The sequence below is a fragment of the Alligator mississippiensis genome, chromosome 4, assembly GCF_030867095.1.
Source record: "Alligator mississippiensis isolate rAllMis1 chromosome 4, rAllMis1, whole genome shotgun sequence".
Lineage (NCBI taxonomy): Eukaryota > Metazoa > Chordata > Crocodylia > Alligatoridae > Alligator > Alligator mississippiensis.
The window spans coordinates 206,982,931-207,010,196 of record NC_081827.1 but is presented as its reverse complement, the minus strand read 5'-3'; the positions used below and the strand labels follow the sequence as shown (position 1 = coordinate 207,010,196).

The window sequence follows — 27,266 nt, the reverse complement described above, 5'->3', positions numbered from 1 at the left end:
CTGGTGTGTAACATTTTATTCCTGTATCACAGATGAGAGATAAATTTAATTTCCAATAGGGAAAATTAAGCAATTTACATGGAAGTTAGTGTCAGAGTTACTTGAATTCATTTGACTTCAGCTTCCAGCTTTTGGGTATCTGATTAAATAATAATTTACTACTTGGAATTTTCTGCCTGGGAAGCCACTTCTAAAATGAAATCAAACCTCTCAGTCTTATTTTTTATACAAACAAATTGATCTCCTTTAGTCTCTCACTGTAAGGCAATTTCTCCAATCTTCATATCATTCTTGTGGTCTTGTGGTCTAATTTTTCAATCTCCCCAATTATTGATTTCCTAAAGTATGTTTGGGAGGGATTATACAAAATTGAAGGCAATCAGGGCTTCTACTTTATCAAAAGTGGTTTACTGATAAATATGATTAATATATTGGGTCTGAGTATTTCATTAATATTTGACTGCGTTACTGACCAATTTGAATAAGTAAAAAAATGCTAATATTAAACTTGTAAAATATTTCTTATATTTTCAACTGTGGTGACAAAACTTTCAGTCAGAAGATTTTACATATTTTACTACTGTACTTCTGCTGTACTACCAGACAGTGTACTAAAAGAAAGACTCTCATATTTTATATGGCATATTATACATTTGCGTAACTATATAACTGCATTCTCATTGATTATCTGTGCACATGAATATACACATATATAGGCATACACATCAATCAATGAATGACTGAAAAGAAATCCTTACTAATTTTATATATCACAGGGGGAAAAAAGATACTAAAAGAGTATCTTTTTAAGTTACAAAGTCAAATATTCAGAATTTAAGAAATGACACTGTTGAGACCGTGGGTACAACCTTAATCCATCATATTTTTAAGTTTGCATTTGGATGCAGCTTTAATGATGTGGTATAATTATTATAGGTCAAGCCCTTTGCATCCCCTTTAAGTAGAACCCTCAGATGACAAGTTTTGCTAGCTTCTTGCTTTCCCAAGTGGAATCCTATTACTATTCAAGTGGGTTTCTGAGCAACAGCCATTCTGTTTATCATGACAGGCCCAACTGTATTTAGCACCTATAAGAAACTTCCCTGTATGAACCACTTACCAGTGGCTAATAAAAGAGCCTCAAAACAGATTCTTCAAACATATTTGTTATACACCTAATACTATGTGCCACATGGCATCAAACTGACACCCACAGGGGTCATTAGAAAGTATTGGAAGCATTAAATCCATCTCATAGATACCTCTGCTTCTTGAGCTAATGGAATGAATAATAACACTATTATCATCCCCTGTAAACCAACAGTAAGAGAGCACAAGACACTTTGCCAGTAGGTTTTACAGGTATTTGTTAACTGTAGGGAAGTGGTGAGACTCAGGAATCTTGGTGTTTGTTGCAGGCTGTGAAACTTTGACATGTTTCATCCTTTTGCCAGGTGTTCTCCAACCTCTTCTTTTCTCATTCTTGTCCCTTTCTCACCATTGGCTTTTTGTTCCAGTCCCATTTTCCACAATGAGCCAGCCCTAGCCTCCATTCCTGAGTTTTATCATTCCAGGTTTTATAATCTCACTGCCCAGCAAATTCTTTGGTTCCAATCCTTGTATCATATCTCACTCTTCCAATCCCATTCTTCTTGTCCATGTCATGACCCAAAGGGTATGATTGTGTGTGTGCTTCGGCACTGCAGAATTATTTCCCGCCACGAGGAGCTTTCTTTGCACGGTGCAATTCTCAGTTGCATAGAGAAAACCCCGGTGCAAAGGAGTTCCCACCATTCGCATGCAAATTTGTTTCCCACTATTGGCTGTTTCTAAATGATTCCCACGTGGCGGCTAGTGATTGGCTTGCTAGCCGTATAAGAGCCTTGAGCAGTTTCCGCCCAAGTTGGAGGAAGAGGACTCCACAACCATTTCGTGGAGGAGGAGAAGGAGGACTTCACATCTCGTGAAGAACTCTAAGAGCGCTGTGGAGCTTAACAAACCCAGCGTGTGCCTTAAGAAGGATATAGGGGCCTGATCAACCTCTAGCCTCTCCCCGTTTCTGCCTAATCCCTCGATGTACCCTTCCCTGCGCGCTCGTGGAGAGTCACCTTTTGGACTCTCATCGTGGTATCCAGAGCTCTGTCCGGGTTTAAGAGGCTCGAGTTTTCTACGGGTCTTGTTCGTGCGAGTTTTCTTTTCATTTGTAACTGCAACTTAAGCAAAGTTTTTCCTGCCTGCACTGTGACCATCTACGGCGTAAGTAAAATAATCTTTAATTAACCGCTACGCGTCTGTGCCTAATTCTAGTCTGCCGTGCCGAATTCCCCGACCCACGTGCCAGGGCTGCTGGCCACAGCCCACCGCGTGTCCCTGAAAGCCTTGGCCCACTCCCAGCCCGCACAGTCCAGTTATCCAGAGCTCCTCTGAAGCCCTAAACTCTTCATCAAGCCAGTCTCTCTTCTCTGTTTCTCCTTCTAACTCCGTATCTAGCAAGACTTTCTTCCCCACTATGACTGTCCGTCATCAGGATGACCTCTATCCCACATCTATGCATGCTCTACATCTTCACTGGCTCCCAAGAAACAACTCAATCCCTGAAGAACTTTTCTAGTCTCAGTGTCTGATCTCTCCTGTAGTTCCCTGTCCTAGTTTTTCTCCATCTAGTTTTAAAATCCCTCCCTTTTCCTGGGTACCTCATCAGATCTGTCTTCTTCACCTGTTTAAACAGTTCTCAGCCCCAGTCCTCCACCCAGCTTCTCTCCTAATCTCCATTTTACCACAACTACTAGCTCTCATCATTCCTTGCTTCCCTATCTAGTTCCCAGTCCCAGTCTCCTATTCAGAGATCTTGATCTACTTGTTGGGTAAAAACAAACATTGGATTTTTCCTGGGATAAGGCCTTTTATCCTGGGATCCTACAGATGTACAAGCCCATCATCCCACTTTAAGTACCTGTGAGGTAACTAAGATAATGCTTTTCCCTGGAACAACTGTGACTAATTCCAGTTAGTCGCAATTTGTCCCAGAGACAAGCTGTGTAACTAAAGGACTATGTTGCTCCCAGGTTCTGACTCAGATCTATCGGAAGAGACTCAAATACAACATCTGTTTTGATCCTGACTCTATGAGAGGTCTAGCTCTTTCCTTCCTTTATCTTCAAATCAGGCAAGCTTTTGCATCCATCGTGGAGCTCAGCAAGGGATCATTCAGAGCACACAGCAGACAAGATTCTTACTCTCATTTCTCTCCTGCACAACCCTGTGCTAGACCATGGCCTACAGAGATTGAATCTTCTTAATTAACATGTTAAAATCTATGAAGTTTCTACTGGTTGTGTGTGAACTATGATATTCAAAGGACTACAAACTTGGCCAAATTTGGGGAAATTTTTTATGGGAAAAACAAAACACATCCTTAGCACAAAGATCAATTCCCTGCCAAAGTGTAAGTCCCTGTGATCCAAGAGCTTTTCAAAGAAAATGTGTCTAGAATTTTTTGGCAAAACTATGTATTTCCCCTAGACTCATTCTGAGAACTGGTTGAACCACATTGACTGAAATAAAATTTAAAATAGCCAAAAGGCTGATTTAAATTTCAGCCCAAACAGTTGCGAGAGAAAATAAACTTTCTTGTTATCTCTGTCTCACAATAGAATCAGAGATCTTAGACAGTAGGTTTTCTGGAAGCAGGGACAATAATAATCAAAATGAAAATGATTCTCAAGTGTTTCATTTTACAATGTTTTAACTAAAAATAGACAGAGCTAATAGCCTGCTACAAGGCAGAATCAGAGATGGTATATCAGCAGTGAAATTTTATAACCTCTTATGAAAACCATTCAAGAACTATTTATATTTCCCTTCATTACTGAAATAATTCCATAGCTTATTTTATTCAATCTAAATGGAGGAAAGACAATTTAGATGGAGGAAAAGAATTGGCTAACACCATAGAATAGATTACATTGACTCAGTTATCAGCATGGAGTATGGTGACTAAAATAAACTTGAGGGGCTGTCATTCAGTAGTTTACTATCAGCCATTCACTGTACCCCAGTGCACTCGAGATAAGGAGAAGAAAGAAATGTTTAAAATAAGATCCCTGTTTTGCTTCAGGATTCACTAGACTTTTCCTTACAGAGTTTGCATGAAGTAAATAGGATCTGCAGGGACAAAGGAATCCTTACTAACAGATCCAGAAGCAGGATCAAGTCCTATTAAGTTGTCATATGCAGTTGTCCTGATGACAGCCAGAGTAGAATATTGTAGTCTTAGCATGATTTCTAGAAGTTCTTGCATATAAACTATTGCCAGGGGCTAGTAGAGATGAGTGGTTCTGAATTATTCTAGAAGCATTGTAAAAAGCACTGAATTGGGAAGGTCTCAATGGACAGTTCTCAGCTGTGGATCTTGCTAATTCTGGCAAGTATGCTACTATTGACTGTCTATTGACTCAGCAGAAATTTTATATGACTCAGAAACAAAGACTTACAATTCCTTATGCAGGGTCCCACAATCTTATAACATATTTCTCCTTAGAGTAATGCTCAAGATTTATTCTCCAGTTTATTTTCTTCTGAGCAACCCTCTTACAACCTAATAATCAAAGCCTCATATTCCTGCTAGAAGACCTGGTCTCATCATCACTGTCTATGGCAACTGCCATGAGCAAATTTCATGCAAGTCACTCTGTGAAGCTCAGGCAGGAATGACAGGTGTTTTTTTCCCCCCAATCCTTTATTAAGATTTGGACTTAGGACATCCACTGAGGGGCACAAAAATAGTTCTAAGCATCTCAATCTGTTTTTATTTTAATTTAAAGATTAAAAATGTCTGCATGGGTTGACATTGAGGAAATCATTCATGTTAGTTCAGAATCATCACCTCCTCTTCCACCTTTGCTTACCCTCTGCCAATAAGTCCTGCCAAATAGAGATTGGGAGCTTTTCAGGGCAGTGGCTGCATCTTGGCTTGTGTTTGTAAAGCCCCAAATACCAACAGTCTAAATCAAGGGTGTCAAACTCATCCTAAGCCCTGGTCAGCTTCGGATTGCAGGGCTCATCCTGGTCTAGATCCATGGGGCCAGCGGCTGCAATAGGGGTCCAGCAAAGGTCTGTTGGCCGTGGGATGGCAAGAGTAGGGCGGGGAGAGAGGGAAAGGCAGCAGAAATGGGGCCAGGTGCCAGAGGGCTATTGCACAGCCCTCACTCACCTTCCTGCTGCCCATGGCCATGTCTGGTGAGTCCCGGGGACCCCAAATTGTGCATAGGCAACACCCCTCCATAACTATGCCCCCAACTTCTGGTAGCCTGCTGGTGTCCTGGTGGACCAGATAGACCTGCAGGCCATATGTTTTACACCCCTGGTGTAGATCAATCCAGGTGCAGAATTGGTCATACACAGTCACAAAGCCTGTGGGTTCCCATCCATATCTGTGTATGTTTTTAGAACAAGGTGCCGTTGTCCAACACTCACTTGTGCAAGTTGATTTTATTCACGTGAATAATCCTTATGATTTCAATGTCATAACATGGATGACCAAGGATTATTTAATCAAATATGAGCATATAGGACCAGGACCTGTGATTTCAGACCTATATATTGTATCTAATCCATTGAAGTCAATGGAATTATCACTTTTGCCTTTGGTAGTAGCAGGATTAGTGGCTATGTGCATTTTAAAAGTCAGTTAATTTTCATTCTAGAGATATTATTTTAAAATGGAAAAAAAGGCAAACCAACAGGACAGGTTATAGGTCAAATCACTGATGTAATTATAGCACCACCTGGTGCTCAAAGTGGGAACTACTGTAAGCAAAGTCCTGAGGATGCATTTTCCGGTGTGTTCTTCATGTATGTGAACTCTCTTAATAGAGGAGATCAAAATGTTATTGGAAATTATCCTATGCGGGCTTCGAGTGGCTGCAGCAGGGAGCGTGGGCCATGGGCAGGGCCGCTTTTCCCCCGCACTCAGCACCAGCTTCTAACCTGTCCCCACTGCCAGCCTGGGCCCTGTCCCGGCTCCAGGCTTGCCCATCGGGGCTGTGCTGCAATGGCAGCAGCTGTGGCCCCCCTCCCGCTTGCCATGCTGGGCAGCATTTGCTCCTGCTGCCCACCCAGAGCTTGTGCACTGGGCAGCCCAGAGGCAGCGGTGGCAGCCTTACTGCAGCCTACTGTGGCGTGAGCTCTGGGTGGGCAGCAGCAGCAAACGCTGCCCAGAGTGGCAAGTGGTGGGGGAGGGGGGGGGGGCTGCAGCTGCTGCTACCACAGCACAGTCCCGATGGGCGAGCCTGTAGCCAGCATGGGTTACAAGGGGGTGCTGAGGGCGGGGGGGGGGGAAAAGCGGCCCCTCACCTGCCCCGTGGCTGGCACCCCACGCTGCAGCCACTTGCAGCCTGCATGGGGCTGCCTGTGCCTGCTCAGGACTGCTCCATGTGGGTGGCAAGTGGCTGCAGCAAGGAGCGCCAGCCATGGGGTGGGGAGGGGCCGCTTTTCCCCGTGCTCTGCACCAGCTCATCCCCCCTCCTCTTACCTGAGTTTCTGGTGCCAGTGCACATGGGGAAGGTGAGGCCAGGTGGGTCCTTCTGTTGTGGGAGCCTGCCGGGCTTCCCCTGGGTCCTACTGCCCCTGGTTCCTGAAATTTTTGACAGGAACCAAGGACAGAAAAATTTTATTTTTCAAAGATTATTCAGGGGCTCCGTAGGCTGGATAGAATGGCCTCCCAGGCTGGATCTGGCCCGCGGGCCATATTTTGCCCACCCCTCCACTAGAAACAGGACTAACATCATTTCACAGACACTGTAAGTGGCCATAACATGACACATTTCCTTCTTGTGCTACCATACTAGCTCCAAATTCAAACCATTCTTTCAAAGGAGAAGAGTTCAGTAAGCAATATTATTAAATGCAGTTTTAATCCACACAAATGACATGCTACAAATATTTTGCAATATTTTAGTTTTTCACTGAGCTAGTCTCGCAACAATAGACAAAAAAGACTAGATTTCATGTGTTCCACTACAAGTGAGGGACAGGACTCAAAAATTTAAGTACAGCTTGGTTTGTGTTTTCAGCAGAATCTCAGGTCACTTCAATCATGTTATTTAGCTCCCATACAAGTTTCCTAGGTTACAGAGAGCCTTTAAAGTATAATTTTTAATTTTTTTATTACTGTTTTTCTTTTTAAAATTCACCATAATTAAAAAAAATACATTTAATTTATTTCTTATGTGGAACTATATATTCTTTAAATTCCCCTCTTGAAATATTTTCAGTTTTAATTCTCATGTGTTTCTTAAAATGTAATTAAGTGCAACCCTATGAGGCCATAGGATTTCATAGAGAGGCCCTTGACCAGTAGAAAATTCAAAGTAACCTAGCTTTCATAGTGCCACATACTGCTTAGCAGCAACTTTGGCAGAAGGTTGAAGAATATATTATCAGTATGGGTAATTGAAAGGGACCAGGTATGAGAAATATGATCCAGATCCTGTTCTCACTAGAGCCAGTAGCAAAACTTCAACAGGAGTAGAAACAGGATCTATGAGACTTGTTTAAAATATATTGAAATACTTTCCTGAAATAAGCAAATACCACTTTGTGAATTTTAAAGAAAATTTAAAAGCTGTATTACGACATAACAAGAATGTCACTAATGCCTAAATGCATGGAAGTCATTGTCATGTATGTGGCAGAATACCATCTGTCTCTCCCCAAACTCTGCTAGCTGACAATTTGGTTACCATGGTTACTGCAAAGGGCAGACTCCTCTGTCCCATCTCTTCAGGTAACCCTGAGTTGTAACCTGAGCTGGATACATTCCTGAGGGAGGGGGAAAACCTGCTCCCTCTGCCTATGTGACTAGCATTGCATACCTGGGTGGGGGGCTTAAGCTCTCTATTGTTCTGAGCAATGCCAACCTGACTGGGAGGGGTCTAAAGACCCTGCCAGTCTACCCAGCAACCAGTGATGCATTTCAAATTGGTTGGCTGGCAGCCAACAGTTGCTGGCCTTCATTGGACCAGGTAAATGAGGTTATAAGGGCTATATAAGTGAAGGACTGCCCAGGAGGAGGGGGAGTAGCTCGGATGAAAACTCAGAGAGAAGCTGAACCATCTGAAACTCTCTCTCTCTTGAAACTTATACTCAGTGAACTGCCTGCCTTCAGAGGAAATCTCCACCTGCCTCTGGATGATACTTGTGAGTAAGCTATCTGAGATCTAACTAGTAACAGTAACACAGATGTGTAATCAAAGACTTCTATGCCACTGTTTGCTCTAATGAATTTCTCTGATATTGCTGTACCCTGTACTCTATTCCAAACCTACTCCTGGTAACCAATAAAGTTCTCCTTTGTACCTAGCATGGGAGACTTACTGGGAGAGGGTCTAAACTATGCCTTGGAGTCCCTTTGGTTTGGCTGACTAAGGGAGACCACTATTTGTGCTTCAGACTGAGGGAAGCACCCCAGGTTCTTCCAGTGGGTCAAGTACCCTCAAGGACTACTAGACCTGTGTGTCCCAAGGGGTACAGGTCCCACGATCAGTCCAGATTCTGGGTGGTGGCAGCATTACCCCCAGGCTAGTGGGTGTGCTCAAGGAAGGGGGTTGGCCAGACACGAGGGGCCCCAGGGAGGCACATGGAGCCTGGAAGGTGGTCAGGTGCAGTGAGGTGGGTGCCTCAATGCAGGAGCACCCCCTACTGGCCTGCCACAATATGCTTAAGAAATATTTTTGAGTAGATATTTGAGAAAATAAAGTTGTAAATGATAATAAAATATTCTTCTGTTAGAGCTGATTTACTTGTCTATGTTATAATCAGTTTGAAGGGGACTGAAAAACAAACAAAAACAGAACTCTTAACAGATCCACTCATAAAGGCTGCTAGGCCACCAATACAATCTGTACAAAACTGGCAAAGTTACTAGTAAGTTACTTCTAAAACTCCTTGCTAGTGTAACAGCTGCCCAAATGCAGAGACAGCAGGCTGGGCAGGGAAGCAATGCTAGAGCCTTTGCAGAAAGAGCAGGAAGGGGCTTGCATGTGGGAGCTCTGAAAAGGTGCAAGCCTAAAAATATGCATGCCGCTGATTAGATTGCCAGCATAACAGAGGGGGCTTGTTGGCTGCGTGTGGGATATAAACACAGCAGATGATAGGAAATGTCGGGTGGGGAGGAGCTGTTTGCCAACTTGAGGGAGAGGATTGGGACAGTCAGGAAGGGGACTGAAAGCCTGCTCCACGGAACCAACACATCAGGAAAGATGGGCAGCCTGTGGTGCTCATTAAGAAGCTGAGTCCCCCATCTTGGAGCGGAGCTGTGCAAACTCAGGAATCAGGTTCCCCCCGGGAAAGGGGAGGGGGGAGTCTGTGCTTGCAGCTGAGTCAGAGCCGTGGGAGAGTTTAGGCTGCAGGAACAGGGGATAGTCTCTATTAAGCAGCCTGAGTTTCACAAGGAAAGGGAACGTGAGGTGACATTTAACCTTGTCATGCTTGTAAGAAGTTTGTTTACAGGGAAGGAATTCATCCTGCTGCCATCTCGACAGAAGTTTCTGTTTGAAGGAAACACTGGGACTGTGCACCCCACTCCTCAGATGCCTGTAGGAGCCGTGCACTGCCATCTGGCGACCACTCAGCACAATAGTAGTGTTGCCATTTATTTTTATTATGTGAACTGAATTTATTATTGTGAACTGAATTCCTATTGGAACTAAGGTGTAGAGTCTATAATCTGTGAATGGACATATATTGATAGGGCTATTGTATGTGGGATCACTTGTTGGATGGACTATTCCTTAATGCTGGGGTTATAGATAATATTTTGGTTATTTTGGAGCACACTTTTTTTTTTGGTGGGACACCTCAGCCAGCCAAGCTGCCTGGGGGGAGAGCCCAAAACTATTGACACCCTGAGAATCTTGAATCTGGTATAGCACCTGGCCCTGGTGCTGGAGGAAGGTTACATTAGCATGGAAATATTCTCAGCTCTGTTCCAAAAGAAGTGCAGCAATCTAATTTTGAAATTGGATGCACCAAGCCTGCAATGGGTTCCACAAGCTGAACCATCTCCACCTGCATATAGCCATAGGGAATTCACAATAGCTCCACACTGTAGGATTGGGACCTGAACTAAGTCATATAGTGACAGAATTTAGCATCAGTTTTGTTGTCCTTTTGCCAGGTACAAAGTTTTAAAATCAGCCTATATGACATGCCCTCTGTCAGCAATTAGAGATCATGTCTGTGTCTTTTTCATTTCTAGTCTCTTCTGATTTTAATATAATCCTAAAACCAAATTTTGGGGTATGCTGAATTTCCTCTGAAGGCAGGCAGTATTTAATTTCCTGTAGCCCCCATTTTGGAAGCACAGATTTTTTTGCCCTACTAGAAGTGATATCAAAAAAAAATTGTCATTCCTGGATGGAAACATGTGGCTTAGGATCATACTGAAAGGCTACAAGACTTGTAATGTTACTTTAAATTTCCCAATTTTGTGAGCCTCAGCAAATTATATTTATACAAATCTCTTTCATACCAGGAGAATAATAACAACCACATAATCATGTTAATAATTGTAAACTTGCCCTCATACTAACCTTGTTAGCAGCATTAAAGAAGTCATTGGCCTCTTGTAACAATGTTTTCCTTTCCTCCATGTGACGGCACACCTCTTCTTGCAAAAGAGTTATTTTCTGATTTGAAAGCTTCAGGTGCTCTTTTTCTGCGTAATCCTCTGAAAGCAGAATCTTGTGTGCTTCAGCTTTTAATTGTTCCACAGTAAAATTCCATTCCTAAAAGAAAGACTGTTGATTTAATCAATTCCATGTAGTTAAAATGAAATGAAGAAAAATTTTGTACTGTAACATATACTCAATGGCAAATACAATAATTGTAAATTTATGCAACTCAAGGTTATGGCAAAATGAAAGAGAATTTCTCTCAGATAACTTCTAAGTAAAGTGCTTTAATGAATGACAAAATTTCCAGCGGACCTGATACACACATGTTCCCACATGTATGATGACCATGGTAGTGCCACAGGCAAAAACAGCATAGACTATAGCACAGCTTCCCAACCATTGAAGGGGTGGCTGCTGGGTCATGGCATGGGCCCCCTACTCAGACCCCCACCTTTCTGCCTGGGCAAGCGGCTTCCACTGCCAGCAGTCACATGCGGGGTTAAAGTTGGGTGGTGGGGCAGCCCTGGAAGGGAGGCAGCCAGCTCTGTGCACCCCATCTCACTACCATGCCAGTCTGTAGGATAAAAAAGGTTGGGAGCCACTGGACTATAGTATAAACATTGCATGAACTGGTTTGAATAAAAGAAAAAAGCATCTTCAACCATATAATAATCTATTATTTTTAAGGTGTGGATAAATGAATTTACCACCTAAGCCCCTTTGGTTCAGACCACATTGCCATTTGTAGGAGGCCTCTTTCTCTTTGGGCACCTGCACACGTGCCCAATGTCTGCTCCAACATGAGTTAGTTAGCACACATCGGAGCAGACTTAATTAATTGAGTCTGCTGAAGCATGCAAATTAACACACTCCAGCTGCCTCAGCCTCATGTGTATTCAGTGTCCCCACACTTCAAAGGGTGGCAGGGGTGCTTTAACTAAATCTCATTGAACAAGCAATAGTTAAAGCACCCCTGCTGCCTTTTTGAAGTGCATAACACTGAATACAGGAGATGCTGTGGGCACTTTAATTAGTGCAGCTCCCGAGAGCTGCTCTAATTAAAGCGCCACTCTGCCCCCACCCTGGATCATGTGTAAAGATGCCTTTTGGACCTACCATCCAAGTAAGGACAAAATGAACTAATTCCATGATGTTTGCATCTCATACTTCCATGCCATGTAGCAAGGTATGTATAAACTGTTTTTGCTATGAGATTTTAGGATGCTTCTCTTTATCATGAGTTTGGATGGACTACATCTCACGCTTCTCCAGAATGTCTTTACCAATGTTTCCCTAACTTCTTCTACAAATAACCATGCCAGTTCAAGGCATTTCTTCATACCACCTCACCAGCAGCCTCCTTAGCTTGAATGGAAAAGCATTTTGAGAAAGATGAGGTAGGACAAGGAAGAAGGGAAAGTCACACATTAAAATCTCAGGCCTTGCAGCCAGAAAAGTCATTAAAATAGATTTGCAGGGGTCCTCAGATTTCCTTTATTTGGCCATGACAGTGCTCTCAACTTTTTCTCCTTTTCACCCTCCAGGTAGATTCCTTGAGCTTCTTCTTTAAAGCAGTGTTTCTCAACCTTTTAAGTAGCAAGTACCCACTAACTTGAGAAAATTTTAATAAGTACCCCAACACTCAATTTCCAGGGGATTTTATATTTACAGACTAATGTGTGCCATATGTTGGAAGAAAGGCTGTGTATATAAGGCCATGATATGACAGATGTCTGATCTGATGTGGGTAGGGTTGCCACCTTTTACATCAGGGGTGCACAACTCAAGTATGTACCTGGGCTAGAGGTGATGTTGGCCAAAGCTAGGGGTGTTGAACCCAGTGCTGTGCAAAGCGTGGCATGCCAAATTCTTACTGGGGAATTTACTGGGCACCAAATTTTTTGCCATAGTTTTGAGAGGAGGAAGGGGCAAGAGAGAGAGGAAAAGAGGGCAAGAGAGAGGGTTAGGGTACCCGTGTACTTCCTGAATGGGTCTCGTGGACCCCCAAGACTACACATACCCCAGGTTGAGAAACTGTGCTTTAATGGACCAAATTTAGAAGTGATGTTTAAGTTGAGACACATTACTTCTTCTACACCCTCTCACATTTTCTTCTGAAAGAGGAAATTCAATGGTATGGAATTCAAAATTAGACTATCTTATAAATCACCTCTGAATCTGGCCCACTAACTTGTATCTCATTACTGCATTTATGAACCTTCAATTGGCCCACAGTCACTTCTTTTCCATAACTTTCAGTACCCTTCTTACACCTCTTCCATCTCCACAAATGTTACTCAAACTTAATTTCTTCCCCCTATTCCCATAAAGCTTGTGGCTTTCAACTTTACTTTCCAAAGAAGCACAGACACTGGTTAAACAGCGAAGTTACACTGACTGGCAAGATGATTTATGAATTTAGATCCAATTGAATACCACTATAGCTAAACCAGAAAAAATCTCTGGGTGGACAATTATATTTGTTTAGAAATATGTATATTGGTTTAGCTTGTGCCTGAAAGTTTTTTCATGCACTGCAGATCCCCACAAGGAAAACAATAAGAGTGCCCACACAAGGCTTAGTGCAACACAATTTTGTCATGTAGACAATGGCTTTGTTTAAATTTTTCTGCCTATGGTAAATTGTCTTATTTTTACCTTAATTCCCCACTGTCTTTTTAAGTTTAAAAGGAGTGTTTTAGCTTTCATAATATGCAGTATAAAATGAAAGAAATTTATTTTAAAGCATCAACTAAAAATGTCCCTCCACTCCTTCCTGTCTTACCATTATTGTTCTGTATTTTTAATGACCAATCAAGGAAAAAAATAAAAATAATAAAACCATTATTTTGTCTACTGTTGTTCCTGTCAACCCTGCCAACATTCAACATTGGAAATGTATTGTGTTATTCAAAACAAAATGAATATCTATTATTATGCTGCTAATTTTCATGCCCTAACTAGCATCTTTCCACTACTTGTTCTGCTAATTAATTAAATACATTTTGAAATAAGAAATGAGACAGTTTTAACTTAACACGTTTCCTTCTACTCCAAGGCAAAGAAAAGGCAGTTTGAGTAGACAACTATTTTAAAATATGATAAAGAAAAATTTCTGAAAATGCTAAAGTATAGAAATGGTTCAGTGTGAGTGGCACGTGGCTCTTTTTTTCCCCAAAGGTTGCTATAAAAAAATTGGCAATTGGCTTTCTCCCTAAGTTTTATATATTTATTTTTACTGAAAGTAGGCTATGTGCTCTTCACAAGTTTTGTCAGCCAAAGTTGTGTCAGCCTACAGCAGCTGACACGATTGTGCCAACAGAACACATGTACACTCTTGTGTTCGGGGGCGATACATAGGGCATGCACCCCCTACAAAAAGGCACCACCGACACCCCCTACAAAAAGGTGGCACTGCTGCCTGTGGGTGGTTGCTGCTTGCCTGTGGATGGTCCGTGATTGCTGCTGGCTGCCGCTGCCGGCAGCGCCTGCAGGTGGTTGCCAACCCCTGGGGGGCGCTTGCCAGGCCCCCCCACTGACAGCGCCAGCAGCATCTGTGGGACCTCTGTGCTTACCACCGCAGTGCTCTCACTGCTGTCAGTGCAGCCATGCCCCCCACAGCTGCTGGGGGCACACATCATTCATGCCTGTGTTTGTGCTAGCACCATACATCCTTACCACAAGCAGCTGTGTCAACTGATGATGAAGTGCATGTGGCTAGGTATCCCAGTGACTCCTGTGGAACTATCTAATATAATGCACTGTGGGATGTGGGAGAGATGCATTATGGCATGTTGGTGATGTAGCGAGGGAATTGTAAGTGCTCTGGCCCAACATCTCACAATGTCATTCTCTCTGCCCCGTCCAATAATTTTCATGGTATTGTTTGGAAGCATAGAATCCCTCATGTTTTCTCTCCTTACCAATTAACATGAGGATTGCAAAGAAGTCACAGCCGGAGAGTGAGTCCATGACACAAAAGGGCTGCACATTTCTTTTGTATTTGCATAATGTGAACATTGGATTGCATAATGTGTAAGCTGGTACAATGTACAAGCAGGAAGAGTACCCAAGGAAATGTAATTATACTGCATGTGACAGGGCAGAATAGGTACTAAGCAGGCCACACCTGAAAGATGTAGCCTCAGGGTGAGGTACCCTCAGAAAGATAACTAATGGAGAAAATACCAGCCAACTGTAGGAAGTAATACTTAATTACTTCCTACACTAGTTGTGAATAGCTATTCTACATTGCTAAAATGTTGCTAAGCAAAAAGTCATGATGAATGTGACAAAAGTTGTTTCCACATGAGTAACCACATAAGAGTATGTGTTAGGTAATACCCTTGGTCTTGGTTACCTAACAGAACCTGTGTAATGGCAAAATTGAAGTGTCTGAAGAAATGATTCATTGAACAGACTTGACTGACACCTCCTCACTGGACATCAAAATAGTCGTGTTCTTGCTGAACTAATCGTATGCTATGATACTGACTGATATGGAGTTATATTGGTTGTTCTCAATAAAGATATTGTAGAATACCTGCTCTGAGTACACATTCCCATGAATTCCTTCCCCTTGGGAAGCCAAGCCCAAAACATAAGCAAGTGATCAGAAATGGCAGGCTGCTTCAGGCATTTTCTGTCCACCAAACAACTTTAAGAACCATTCCTGGCTTGAGAAATTAGCACTGGAGTGGTAGAATTGCACTGGGATCCAAGTCTGGAATCATCTACAGTAGCTGCAAGACTTTCAAATACAATAAGTAATATTTCTAGGGCTGTGTGCTTTTCTTTTGACTCTCCAACATTAAGATACAAGGATGAGACTTGCCAGGTAATAAACAAGTGATTGTGTTATGGGAGCTGCCAGTGTCAAGTGACTGTCAACTGGTGGGGGAAGTTCACAGCTGAGACCACTCTCATCAGCCACAGGATTGTGTTTTGGGCAGAAGATAAAGGGGTTTAAGGTGCTTGGGTGGAACAACAGTGGGAGGGGACAAAAGATGGGATGCACATTCCAGTTTTGTCCCCACCCCCACTACCTTGCATTACGATACATTATTAGGAAGGGGTACTTCTGCATGGTGATGCAGTTACCAGTAGAACACAGGGAGCAGTTCAAAGACATTAACATTGGCTAGATGGAAAATTGAAGCTCTTAGATAAAAGTACCAAAAAGCCCCACTGAAGTGCACAATCTATACAGATGTTGGGCTAGCTGGGTCAAACATGCATTTCCTATTCCAGTAAAGTGCACTTTTTTGTTTCATGTTTGTCAGCAGCCATCCATAAAGCTGGCATGCAAAACTATGTGGGGCTGTTCCAAAAGCTGCTAGCAAGGATAGTCTTCTCTTCCTGCCCCATTAACACTGGAGGTATTGAAATAACAATAGTCTTCTCAGGGACCCAGTCTAACCCTTGCTCTCTTTGCTCATGAAATTATATACCAATAATCTGCACAGCAGCAGGGAGAGTCTTAACTACTGACTTAGCAGGTGCAGGACCTTGCTGACCTTGCTTTTGGGCATTTGAAATGACGCTTAAGATAAAGCATGACTTCAGCTAGCCAAACACCCTTATCATTGCTGCATCCTACTGGGTGCTGCACATTATTTGCAAAGCTAAAGAAGAATTCTTGCCAGCAGAAAAGCAGGTGAAGGACCCTCAATGGATTTTTAACACTCAGCTAGAAGGGTGGTATCTAGAGCCTGTGAAAATATCTGAGGGAAACCTTAAGGGGTAATTCACTGTGGAGTCTTCAATTGGGCTTGTTTTCCTTTTAAAAGAAGCATCACCTGTCTTGGGTGTAGAGTGTTCATGACTGTGTGTAGGCATCTAGATTTTGAATGGCTCAGAATTATATTCATTCATCAATAATAAAAATGTTATTTGAAGTATCATGAAACAGCACAGCAGCCCAGTGTTTCAAAACAGAGAAAAGAGACAGCCTGCAAAAACCTATATAGCAATCAGACAAACAAAACAAACACTGCTAATATGTAAAACCCATTCCAGTAAGACTAGAAACATTATGAAGGATAAGATCATGAAGTAAGAGAGCAAGAAAGTGCCTGAGGGCTCTTTTTATGTAAAACAGATCTCCTTCCTTTCTACCAGCATCCAGCGTGATGTATGAGGAAGGTGTTGGCATCGTCTGTGCCCGAAGTGACATAGGTTGCACAGCTCCTATTGTGCAGGCCACTGGTCCTGATGCAATACTGTTTTCTGCAGCACCACTATCTGTTGTTTTGGGAGCTACGTCCTTGTTTACCCACTTACTCATTTCCCTCGCTTTCTGTCTCCCTCTCAGAGCTCCGGTTCCTGGAGTGCCCTCTTGCTGCACTCCCTTTCAGCTGTGTCTGTGCAACTCTGTAGCACAGACACACGTTCTTTGTGGAGCATCTCATGGTTCCTCATCAGTGTCAGCCTGGGTGTTTCTGTTGAAGCTGGCTCTCCCCAGGCCTGCCCAGTTGAGGACACCAATAGAAAAAAAAGAGAGATCCTGTTAGATTTACAGTGGTTGAAAAAAGGCAAAAACAACTGTAAAAACTACCTAAGATTTTCTGCTATAAAGTTCTAATGGACAGAGTGGATGAAGCCAGATTGCTTGAAGAGGAGCTTGCTTTGTTGAGCTGAGCAGGGCCATAAAAACACTATGACTCAACAGGGGAGAAAACAGTAGGGGAGGAAGGAGGATGTTGGGAGAGCACAGAAGGAGAAGGGCTGACAGCAAAAATTCAAAAAATCATTGAAGACTGTTGTGGATTTGGCTGGTATCTCACTACTGAAGGTGCTAAGGCCCAGAAAAAGCAAGTGCTGCCACTGCCTTTTGTTCTATGAACATGGGAGAGGCCACCATTTCCAAACTGGGTTGGGAAGGATTCTGGGAGAGAAAAAGGTGCAAGATCAAACGGAAAGAAAAGGAAAAGTTACAGCACTTACCAGAGCTGCCTTCCACTTCCTCACTGTTGGACCTGGCTCTGCCCGTTTTGTGTCTGGAATTCCTTCTCGCTGTGGATCTCCGAGGTTCCCTCTTCAGGCTTCCATGAGGTAATCCCAGTCACAACCATGTAAGGCTCATAATCAAGAATGGCCTGAAGTTTCTTTTAGAAGTGGCATGTCACTGGTGAATCTCCTGGTTTTCTTGCTTGGCAGGAGCATCCAGGAGAGTACGTCTGCTAGAGATACTTACGCTTGGCTCAGCATCGTTTCTCTTCATGCTTCCTCTCATCATTGCATGCCCCTCCATGATATCCATATAAACACATGACTGGGCTTCTACAGCCTTCTCTCTCCACAGGCTGAAGAGATCCAGCACCTCCTTCCTGCTCCACATGGGAGCACAAGCATATTTCTCTTTGTGGGAAGCCACATCTATCTGCTTGGACATGTGGACTTGCGTAAAAAGATGTATTTTCAGAAAGAAAGATTGATTTATAAGGCTGGAGGGAAGATAAGATTCCCTTTGACTTCAGTCAATTTCCTTTGAAATTGTGGCCAGTAGTTACTACAAGACATCATGGGACAGCTGTGGAGGACTGCTGTAGCTGACAAGAGAAAAGCACATTGATTTCATGTTAAGTCTCACGGTGGTGAGGCTTTTGGTGTTGGAGAGGTGGTAGAACGCTACTGATACTCACCATGAACTCTGTCACTTTACAGCCACATAAAAGTGACTGCATATTTGCTAAAAGAATACCAATTCTATCAACAAAACTACCTAGCGTTGTGGTGCTCAACCTCTTGGCTCCGTGGGCTGGACGTGTGGTACGTGGTGGGTCCCTGGGCTGAATCCAACCTGTGGGCCCAATCCAACATATACTGGACCCAGCTCTGGTACCTCATGCCATATTGCAGCTGCAGCCCTGGCTCATGCTGGATTGGGCCCACCACCCCAACCCTGACCCTACATGACCCAAATAAGCCTTTGCCACCCTGGCCCTGGACCCACACATGCTGGATCACTCTGGCCCCAACCCCATGTGCACTGGATCAGGTCCCATTGCTCCAGTGTGGGCCTCACATGTTCTAGATTGGGCCCCATCACCCTGGCTCCACATGAGCTTGATGGGGCCTGTTGCCCCAGCCTCAGCTCCAGCCCTGGCCCTGTACATACCCTATAAGGCCCACCTTCCCAGCCCCACATGCACTAGATTAGACCCCACCACCCCAGCCCTGACTGCACTCAGGGCCATGTCACCTGGCTCATGGGGATTCAAAAATGTGGTGGTGAAGGAGTGGTGGCAGAGGTAATTGCTACCTCCCCCTCCCCCCCCCCCCCCCCAAAAAAAAATTCTAGACCTTTGGGGATCCCCGTGAGCCAGAGCGCATAGCTCTGTAGGCTAGACATGGCCCATGGTCAATGGGCCTAGAGTTAAGCATCCTGGTCTAGTATAAACCAGGCTTTAGTAAATCAGTGCTAATGAACAATGTTGCATCGATAGCCAAGAAATCAGAAGTCATCTGATTATTTAAAAAACATTTATAAACAGCAGCAGTTCAAATTTTCTCACCTCACGCTGCTCAAACCATGCTTCCTTAACCCTTCCACCAAGAGGGAAGGATATTTTAATCTGAATACCTCAGTACTTTCCTTTGTCTCTTTTCTGAGGCTGCAATTTATTGTGCCAGTAGTGGTATGCAATTCAGACACTTTGTTCAAAAAGATCAGCAACTCATTTCACAAAGGCCCCGAATAGAGATTTGACAGTAATATGTTTCACTCCCTACTGACCTGGGCTAGATTTGGTCCAGCAACCATGAAGTGAAAGGCTCCTTCCAAACCCTTGAAATATCCAGTCCCCTGCCTGGTTGTTTATAGAATGTCAAGCCTGATAAGTGCAAAGTAATTCATGTGGAAAAAGGCTAATTTGAACTACTCATACACCTTACTGGATTCTAAATTAACTGGAACAACTCAGAAAACAGACCCGGGCATCACTGTAGACAGGTAAATGACTTCTGCACAAAGTGCAACAACAGCCACCAAAAAAACAAACAAACAGGATGTTAGAAGGCATAGACAGTAGGAAGAAAATGATTAATGCAGTTATTACAGCATCACTGTATACTGTCTCCTGGAATAGTTTGTTTAGTTATATTCAGCTTTTCTCAATAATGCAGAAATAGAAGAGGTTTGGGGATATGAAACAAAACTAATTAGGAAATGTGGGGAAAACCCATGTAAAAAGATAATAAAATATTGTTCAGAGAAGAAATTAAAAGGAGCAGACACAAGAGGTGCACACAAGATTTGGAACTGTAAAGAGAATGCAAATTTACTTTCTCAGTAAAGTGAGATCAGGTCCCTGAGATTCAAGGATAAAAATATATTTTACATGGGCAATTAATAAGGCTGTGGTCCTCATTGCCTCAACCTATCATAGAGACCAAGAGTTTAGCAAGATTTAGGAAAAGGTTTGCACATTTATATGAATAATAGAAAAAACACATGTAATTAAGTAGAGTTTCATGGGATCAAAAAAAAAAGTGATGTCAAGTCTCATGGTTCAGGTCATAAGTAAGACTTTGAAAGAAAGAGACATTTTTTGGCAGCTTATCCCTTTACTGTCCATCTCTAGTTTTAGTAATAACCCCAAAGACAGGGGTGGATTTGTTTGGTTACTATGATAATTCCTGTATTTGTAATATTTCTCCACCAAGTAACCTTGTAACGGGACCATTACTGGCCCCTGTTTCTGAAATGGAAAAGCCCCAGCAGAGCCTTTACCTGAAATGGGTCCATCACCCGCATCTGCATCTGATGACATCAAATGCTGGCAGGGATGCCAGAAGCAGGAAGGGCTGCTGCAGGAAGCACTGCTGAATGGTTCTTTGGGCAAGAAAGACCCATAAATGCCAGTTCTGGAGAGTGTCTGTGCTCCCACAGAGGGAACACAGGAGCAGCAAGTGAGCTGCAGTGGATGTGCGTGGAGGCGCACAAACCTTAGAAGAACCGAAAAGGAACACCACAGCGTAGAGAGAGTTATGATGGCCATCATTCAGAAGACAGCTCTGGCAAGTCCTGATGGGGAAGACCCCCAAATCTCTGTTAGGAGTGATGCAGAAGCAAGCAGATACTCCCAACCAGAAGAGTAGAGATGGTCTCAAATAGAGGAGACTCTATAGTGGGACTTGACAGACTAAATGTAAGAAGTAGGATGGAGAAAGAACCTGCCCAAAGGAAGCATTAAAAAGGGAACCAGCCCACTGAAGAGATAAGCTGGGCAAAGGTCCCTGGCACCTGAAGAGGGAGCTACTTAGTCAACAGGACATGGGTCGGGCATAGACAGGGTATAAGGGGTGGCAGAGCTCTGCGGTGGAGGCCGGAGCACCGAATGCCAACTGTTGTAAAATTCACTGTGAACCCCTTTGTATTTCTTTTTCTTCCATCTAGCTGTGGCAGGAAAGTAAAGGGGGAAAACAGTGATTAGAATGGCTGGCGCTGAGAGGGTACCCACCCACAAACCTGAATAGGGAATCCAAGATGTTGTAAGGAGAAACTTTCAGAGTTTGCAACAGAATCTATCACTAGGATGAATGCTGTCTCTCTTCCTACTGTGTAAGAATCCAGGAACTGATCCCCTTTGCTGTCAAGAACCTGTTATCTCAAGACAACTATCGAAGACACTGGTCATGTGCATGGAGTCCTTGCAGTTCTGTGCAATTTCAGGGATCCTTTGCTATGCACCCACGGATCTCCCTTCCACGCTAGAGAGGGGCCCTTTGAAATGGTTGATGTAGCAGAAGATGCATAATTTTTTATAGCAGTGACTGCTAGTTTCTCAAATGGGGAAGAAAACACTGCATTTTAAATAAGTTATTCAATTTTTTGACAGAACATTTTTCTTCTGGAGAGAATGTTCCGATTTTTCATTTAAAATATTTTTTGTTTTGTAATTTTTCTTAGTGTGTATTATAAAACAAATATTATTAACAAAATAAAATATTTTGTATTATAAACTTAAATTAAACAGTTGAAAACTGTATGAAGCATTACAAATTTATTGAAATGTTTCAACTAACCTCAACTGAATTTTTGAGAATTTTATTTCTTTTTTATTCCATGAGGAAAAGGTTTTTGGGGGTGACTTTTTTTTTATTGGATCAGCTGTATAGTTTGGAGGGACATAGCTGAGCAATCCTCTGATTATAATGAAATGACTCTACTTGAAGTGAAATAACTTTACTATAGCATGGTTTCACTATAAACCATTCATAAACTTGCCTTGAGTGCTAGTTGCACAATATTCAAGATTACTTTCAATCAAAAGTGGCTTTCTTTGAAAAGCCACATCACATTGTGCCTCTTTTTTTCTTTTTTTTTTTAATCTAACATGGTTTATTTTTTAACTTTTCAATCGAACTCAACGTTGCTTATGATTATAATTAAATGTTTTAAAAGTATTTAATGGGCATTACATCCATAGACATTTTCTGACAGCATAAAAGGTAGCTTGATTCATTTGAAATTCTATATGATCTGTACTAAAAATTGGCTCAATTTTCTTTCGAATCTCCACAGATAGTTTCTGAAGCCATTTTTATTATGCAATTTTATCATTTTCTTTTTTATAAAGAAAGGTCATAATGGTAAAAAGAACTATTCTGTGTTATCAAGGACATGAAAACTCAGTGGAAAAATATTGGTCAGTTCTGACTGTCAGCCTTCTAAGTGTTAAGTCCATCACTCAGCAATAAAATATTTCTGTTACTTTTCTCCATCAAAAAGAACACAAAGCCTGCCATTGCCTTGACTTCTCAATTTGACATGGATATGTGACTATCTTTGACCCATTCAAGCTACATGGTACTGTATGTACCTGTGCTCAGTGTCTCTCTCCAGGTCATGCCATTATTCTCATTTTTCCCTCACAGTAGTAGCCTTTTAAGCAGTAGCTTTCACTATTCCACTTGGCAAGGAAATTGAGCTCCTTCTGGACTCCTTGATTGATTTGGCATTTTTAAAAGAATAAGATCTGATAGACAAAGTGATTTTCTTCTATATTTTAAAAGTAAGAAGTCTGGCACTTTTCCTGATAAAGTGCTTTAATTTTCAAAAACTTTGCATGAAACTAGCTGAAGAAAGCAGATGCACCTATCACTTCAGCTGAAGGAAAAAATAAATGTCTCTCTCATTACTAAGCAAATGCTATGGAATAAATGCACTGTGTTGGTTTACGCATGGCTTATTTCGTACAACCCAGGCACCTAATGACACATGTAAAACCCCAAGCCCTTGATTTCTGGAACTTTTTTACATGAGAATCTTTGGATCGTTGAAAAAAAAAAAAGCATATTTAACACAGCCAGGGATTTTTGTGGTCCAATAAAAGTTATCACCTACAAAAATCCTCGCCTCCTGCATATTTCCTAGAACATCATAGCTACAACATCACTTCAACCTACCATGTCTAATGGAGCGATTCATGTTTTGTGATCCATTGGGAAATTAAATGCAATTTTTAAGGCCCAAACTATTTAAATACATATTTGTCCTGATACATGGTAAAGTACTCCAGTACCCATAATACAACTAGTACCATATATTCCTATGAGTTCCCCTTTTTTAACCCAATTTGTTACTATAACATTTGCTACAATATGTTTTGACTTGTAACTGAGTTCTGTGTGCTAACTGAATAAGTGAACTTGCAATTGCCAGCCCAAAGTGTAAGTCATGCAGAAGGACAGATACCATAATATGCATCTATAAGGGATTTTTATGGGTGTGTGTTAAAGTGTATAAAGGGAGGCTGAAATTCAGCAAAGCCACAATACTTAAGAGGTCCTATGTCCTTCCCATCTTCAAAATATTTTAAGTTTTAACTGGAATTAAACTGGCCTAGCTCCATTGATTCCAATGAAAACCATACCACTTTGCACCAGCTGAGGATCCAATTTATGCATGTTTGCTTATGTCAGTGCTATATGTCTCATACTTGTGAGTATAGAACTACTGCAAATTACAACAGTAACAAGCTTGGGCTAGCTACATTAATTAAGAGTCTTATGCCAGCAAAGCAGAAAAAGGTATATTGATATATTTTCATTAATTTATGTTCTTGGGAAAGATGTTACATTGCAACTATGACTATTGGAGTCACTTTTTTTCCCTCAGATTAGGAATAATATGTCCTGCAGGCATACAAACTGTAATGGATACGGAGCTGCTGTGATAATTTGTTAATTGTGTATTAATTCTGTGCGTTTACCTGGCAATCTCAGTGTTTAATGTATGATTATATTGGTGTATTTTCACATAAAAATATAAGAATTGCCATTTGCTGGGCTGGATTATATAGGTCCATCTTGCCCAGTACCTTGTGTCACAGTGGCAGAGAACGGATGCTGAAAAGGAGAGTGAACTGGCTATCACCAGAGGCTTTTTTCCCCCACTCACTTTTCTCTCACTTTCAGCTTCCAGCAATTAAGCACTAGGGAAGTTTTAATTCAGTGGCTATATCCCTAATTCCCACGATCAATAGCTACTCATGCCCCTTTCCTCCAAGAATTTGTCCAATACCTTTTTGAATCTAGCTAAACTGTCAGCTTGCAGATCTGGTGGCAATGAGTTCTACACTTTAATTACACGCTGTGTGAAAAAGAACTTATGTTTGTTAGTTTTAAACTTACAACCTACTAGTTTCATTTTATGACCCCTAGTTCTTGTATTGTAAGAGATGGCAAATAGGAAATCCCTATTTACTCTTTCACCATTTAGTATTTTATAAATCCTTATCATGTCCCCCACAAGCATCCCTTTTCTAAACTAGCCTCTTCAGTCTCTCCGCATATGGAAGCCCCTCCATACCACTAAACATCTTTGTTGCCCTTCTCTGGACTTTCTCTAGTTTTTCTATAGCCTTTTTGAAAGGGAGATCTTAGGAAAAACAATCAGGAAGAGAAAGAATGGCTCAAGATAAGCTACTTCTCAAAAAATACTTGAAAGTTGTTAAGGGCCACTAATAACAGGGCAGGAAGAAGCCTGCGAACACAGGAGAGAAAAAGAACTCATTTGATGAAGTAAGCCTACTGTTCAAAAAAGCTTATGCTATTGGTTAGTCTCTAAGGTGCAGTATACAGTGCCTTTTCCCTGACTTCAGACTAATGCAGCTAAGTATATCAGGTTAAAAATAAACATTCTCTCAAGAAGAAGTGCATCTTAAAGACCACCTTGCTCAGAGAGGCATAAGCTTTTCTTGGCTACAGTCAGAGGCAGATCCAGGATTTCTCAAATGGATGCAGGAGCAGCAACCTACAGTTGAGAGGTGGCTGAACCTCCTGCTCCTAGCCTCCTGCTACCTGCCAGGGCCTGTGGTCAATCAGACCCTGCCGGACAGAGCTCTTGAGATACCGCACCTGACCTTGATCCCTGGCTAATGCAACTGCCCTAGTTTTCCATAACTGGATTGGCTGTTGAGAGCACCACTCAGCCCTTTTAAGCACACCTGCAGTCTCAGGCTTCAAGCCTGCCTTGACAACAGCCACAGTGTTCTTCAGCAAGCCTTGCATTTACTGCTTTCTCTGGTTCTCCTGGCTCTTGATTCAGCTTTGGCTTTTCTTAGCCCTGATCGTAGAACTTCCCTGGAACTCACTACCAGCTCTCTGATTCTCCTGGCTTCTGACTCAGCTTTGGCTTTAGATGTCCCCAACCTGCCTCTTGGATCTTCCCTGGAACTTGGCACCTGGCGCTCTGACCCTCCTGGCTTCTGATCTCAGCTTGCACCCTGGACTACATCTCTCAGATCTTCTTTTCCTCAAACCTGGTCCCATGCTCTCCACTCTGCCGATCCAGACCCTGATCTGACACACTGATAACCTATACACCCACCTAGCTGACCTTTACCTCCTGATTGCCCTTCTGGGCCTACCTGCAGGCCTGGGTGCCCATACCCTGGCTGAACCCTCACAGTACCAGTGCAGGTAAACTGTACCATGGGAGCTCTAGGGACTTTTTTTTTTTTTTAAGCCCTTAAAGCAGGTGAAAATTCCCCTTCCCTTCCCCTTTGTGATCAGAAGCATGGCCCCTTTCCCCTCTCCCCAAGAACAGCGCAGGGAGCCTGTACTTCCCCCCCACCATGCCCCATCCTCCACCAGCAGCAGGTGCAGGGATGAGGGAAGCTCCCTACCCTTCCAATCTGCCACCGTCCTCATCCCCAGCTCCTGCATAGTAGACAGCAATGGCTCTGGTGCTTTCCCAACCCCTGGGACAAGTAGTGAAAAGTGGCAGCGGCAGACAGCAGAGGAGAGGGGGCATGCCTTGGAGCACAAAGAGGAACTGAGAAGAATTTTCACCTGCTTTAGGTACTTTAAAAAGTCTCCAGAGGCTCCCATGGTATGGTCCAATCCAAAAGGGGAATGCAGCCACACCACTGCACCCACTTTATATCTTTATATCTCCTTTATATCCAAGGAGATCAGACAGCCAAGTATATACTGACTGAATGCCCCCTCTATGGTCCACCAGAGGGAGCAAAGAGTTTGAAAGATTGCAGTAATATTGATGGATCTACTTTTAAATTGTTGGAGGAGTCAACTTTCTAAAGTCATACTCAAGAAGAAGAAGATATCTGATCCTGGCTACAGCCTACTTTGTGAGCATCTGTAGGCTGTAGCCTACAAAAGCTTGTGCTTTTCTGAATGAGTCATGTTTTTAATGTGGTACTCTGCCCTGCTTTCTGTCTGACTTCAAACTAATATGGCTAACTACTGGTAGCTCTCTCTAGTCCCTCAAGAGAACAGGAGAGTTGTATAAGGAAAACAGAAAAGAAAAGACATTCTCTGAGCTGTCCAAAAAAGGCAGACCCAGCTATATTGCCATCAAAGGTGTTGCTAATCCTGTAAACAGTGACATAAACTTTATGCCATCATTCTATGAAGGTGTATTAGGAAAGAGGAAGGTTAATTGATTTTCCTCTATGATGTTGTAGGATGAACAGTTGTTCACATCTCATTCACAGAACTACTCCAAGATCACCACATTCATGCCCATTTTTAAGGTGCATTAAGGGCACGGGTCTACACACATGTGCCCTTAATGTGCCTTAAAAATGGGAATTTTAGGCTATTTGAGCCTAAATTTGATACCTGCAAAAGCAGGTATCAAATTTAGGTGCAAATACCTAAAGCGCCTTAATGTACGTGTAGATGCACTAGGGCACATTAATGTGGTGTATGTCAACTGACTTGGAACTAACTTTAGTCCCAAGTCGGTCTGCACACCGTGTTAATGCACCTTAGTGTATGAACGTATAGATGTGCACCTAAAACACCTTAATGTGTATTAGGCAAATGTGCATTAAGTTTAGGCTTGCATAAAAGCACATGTAGACACACCCACAGTGAAACTAGCAGCTATCAAAGCATTATATTACATTATCTGGACTCAGCATGTCTTCAGATTTTTAAGCTAAAAAAGAAATGCCCTGGCATCTTATTACATCTCAGAAAAACATTTTTGATTCTTTTCCAAGTATTGCTCATTTCCTAATTGGGGGGGGGGGGGGGGTGGAGCAAAGAAAATCGCAAACAATTTAAAATGTTTCTTTTTTTCATTTTTGTAGTCAAGTGGCCACAAAGTGGAGC

General features: G+C 42.5%; 1 protein-coding gene across 1 annotated transcript in view; it reads right to left on the bottom strand.

The window, feature by feature from the left end:
• CCDC141 (coiled-coil domain containing 141) overlaps nucleotides 1-27,266 on the bottom strand; it is a 178,219-nt gene that overhangs the window by 65,560 nt on the left and 85,393 nt on the right. The window contains exon 7 of the mRNA XM_059727244.1: nucleotides 10,593-10,787. Coding sequence (XP_059583227.1) covers nucleotides 10,593-10,787 — 195 coding nt within the window. The remainder of the gene's footprint in view (nucleotides 1-10,592; nucleotides 10,788-27,266) is intronic.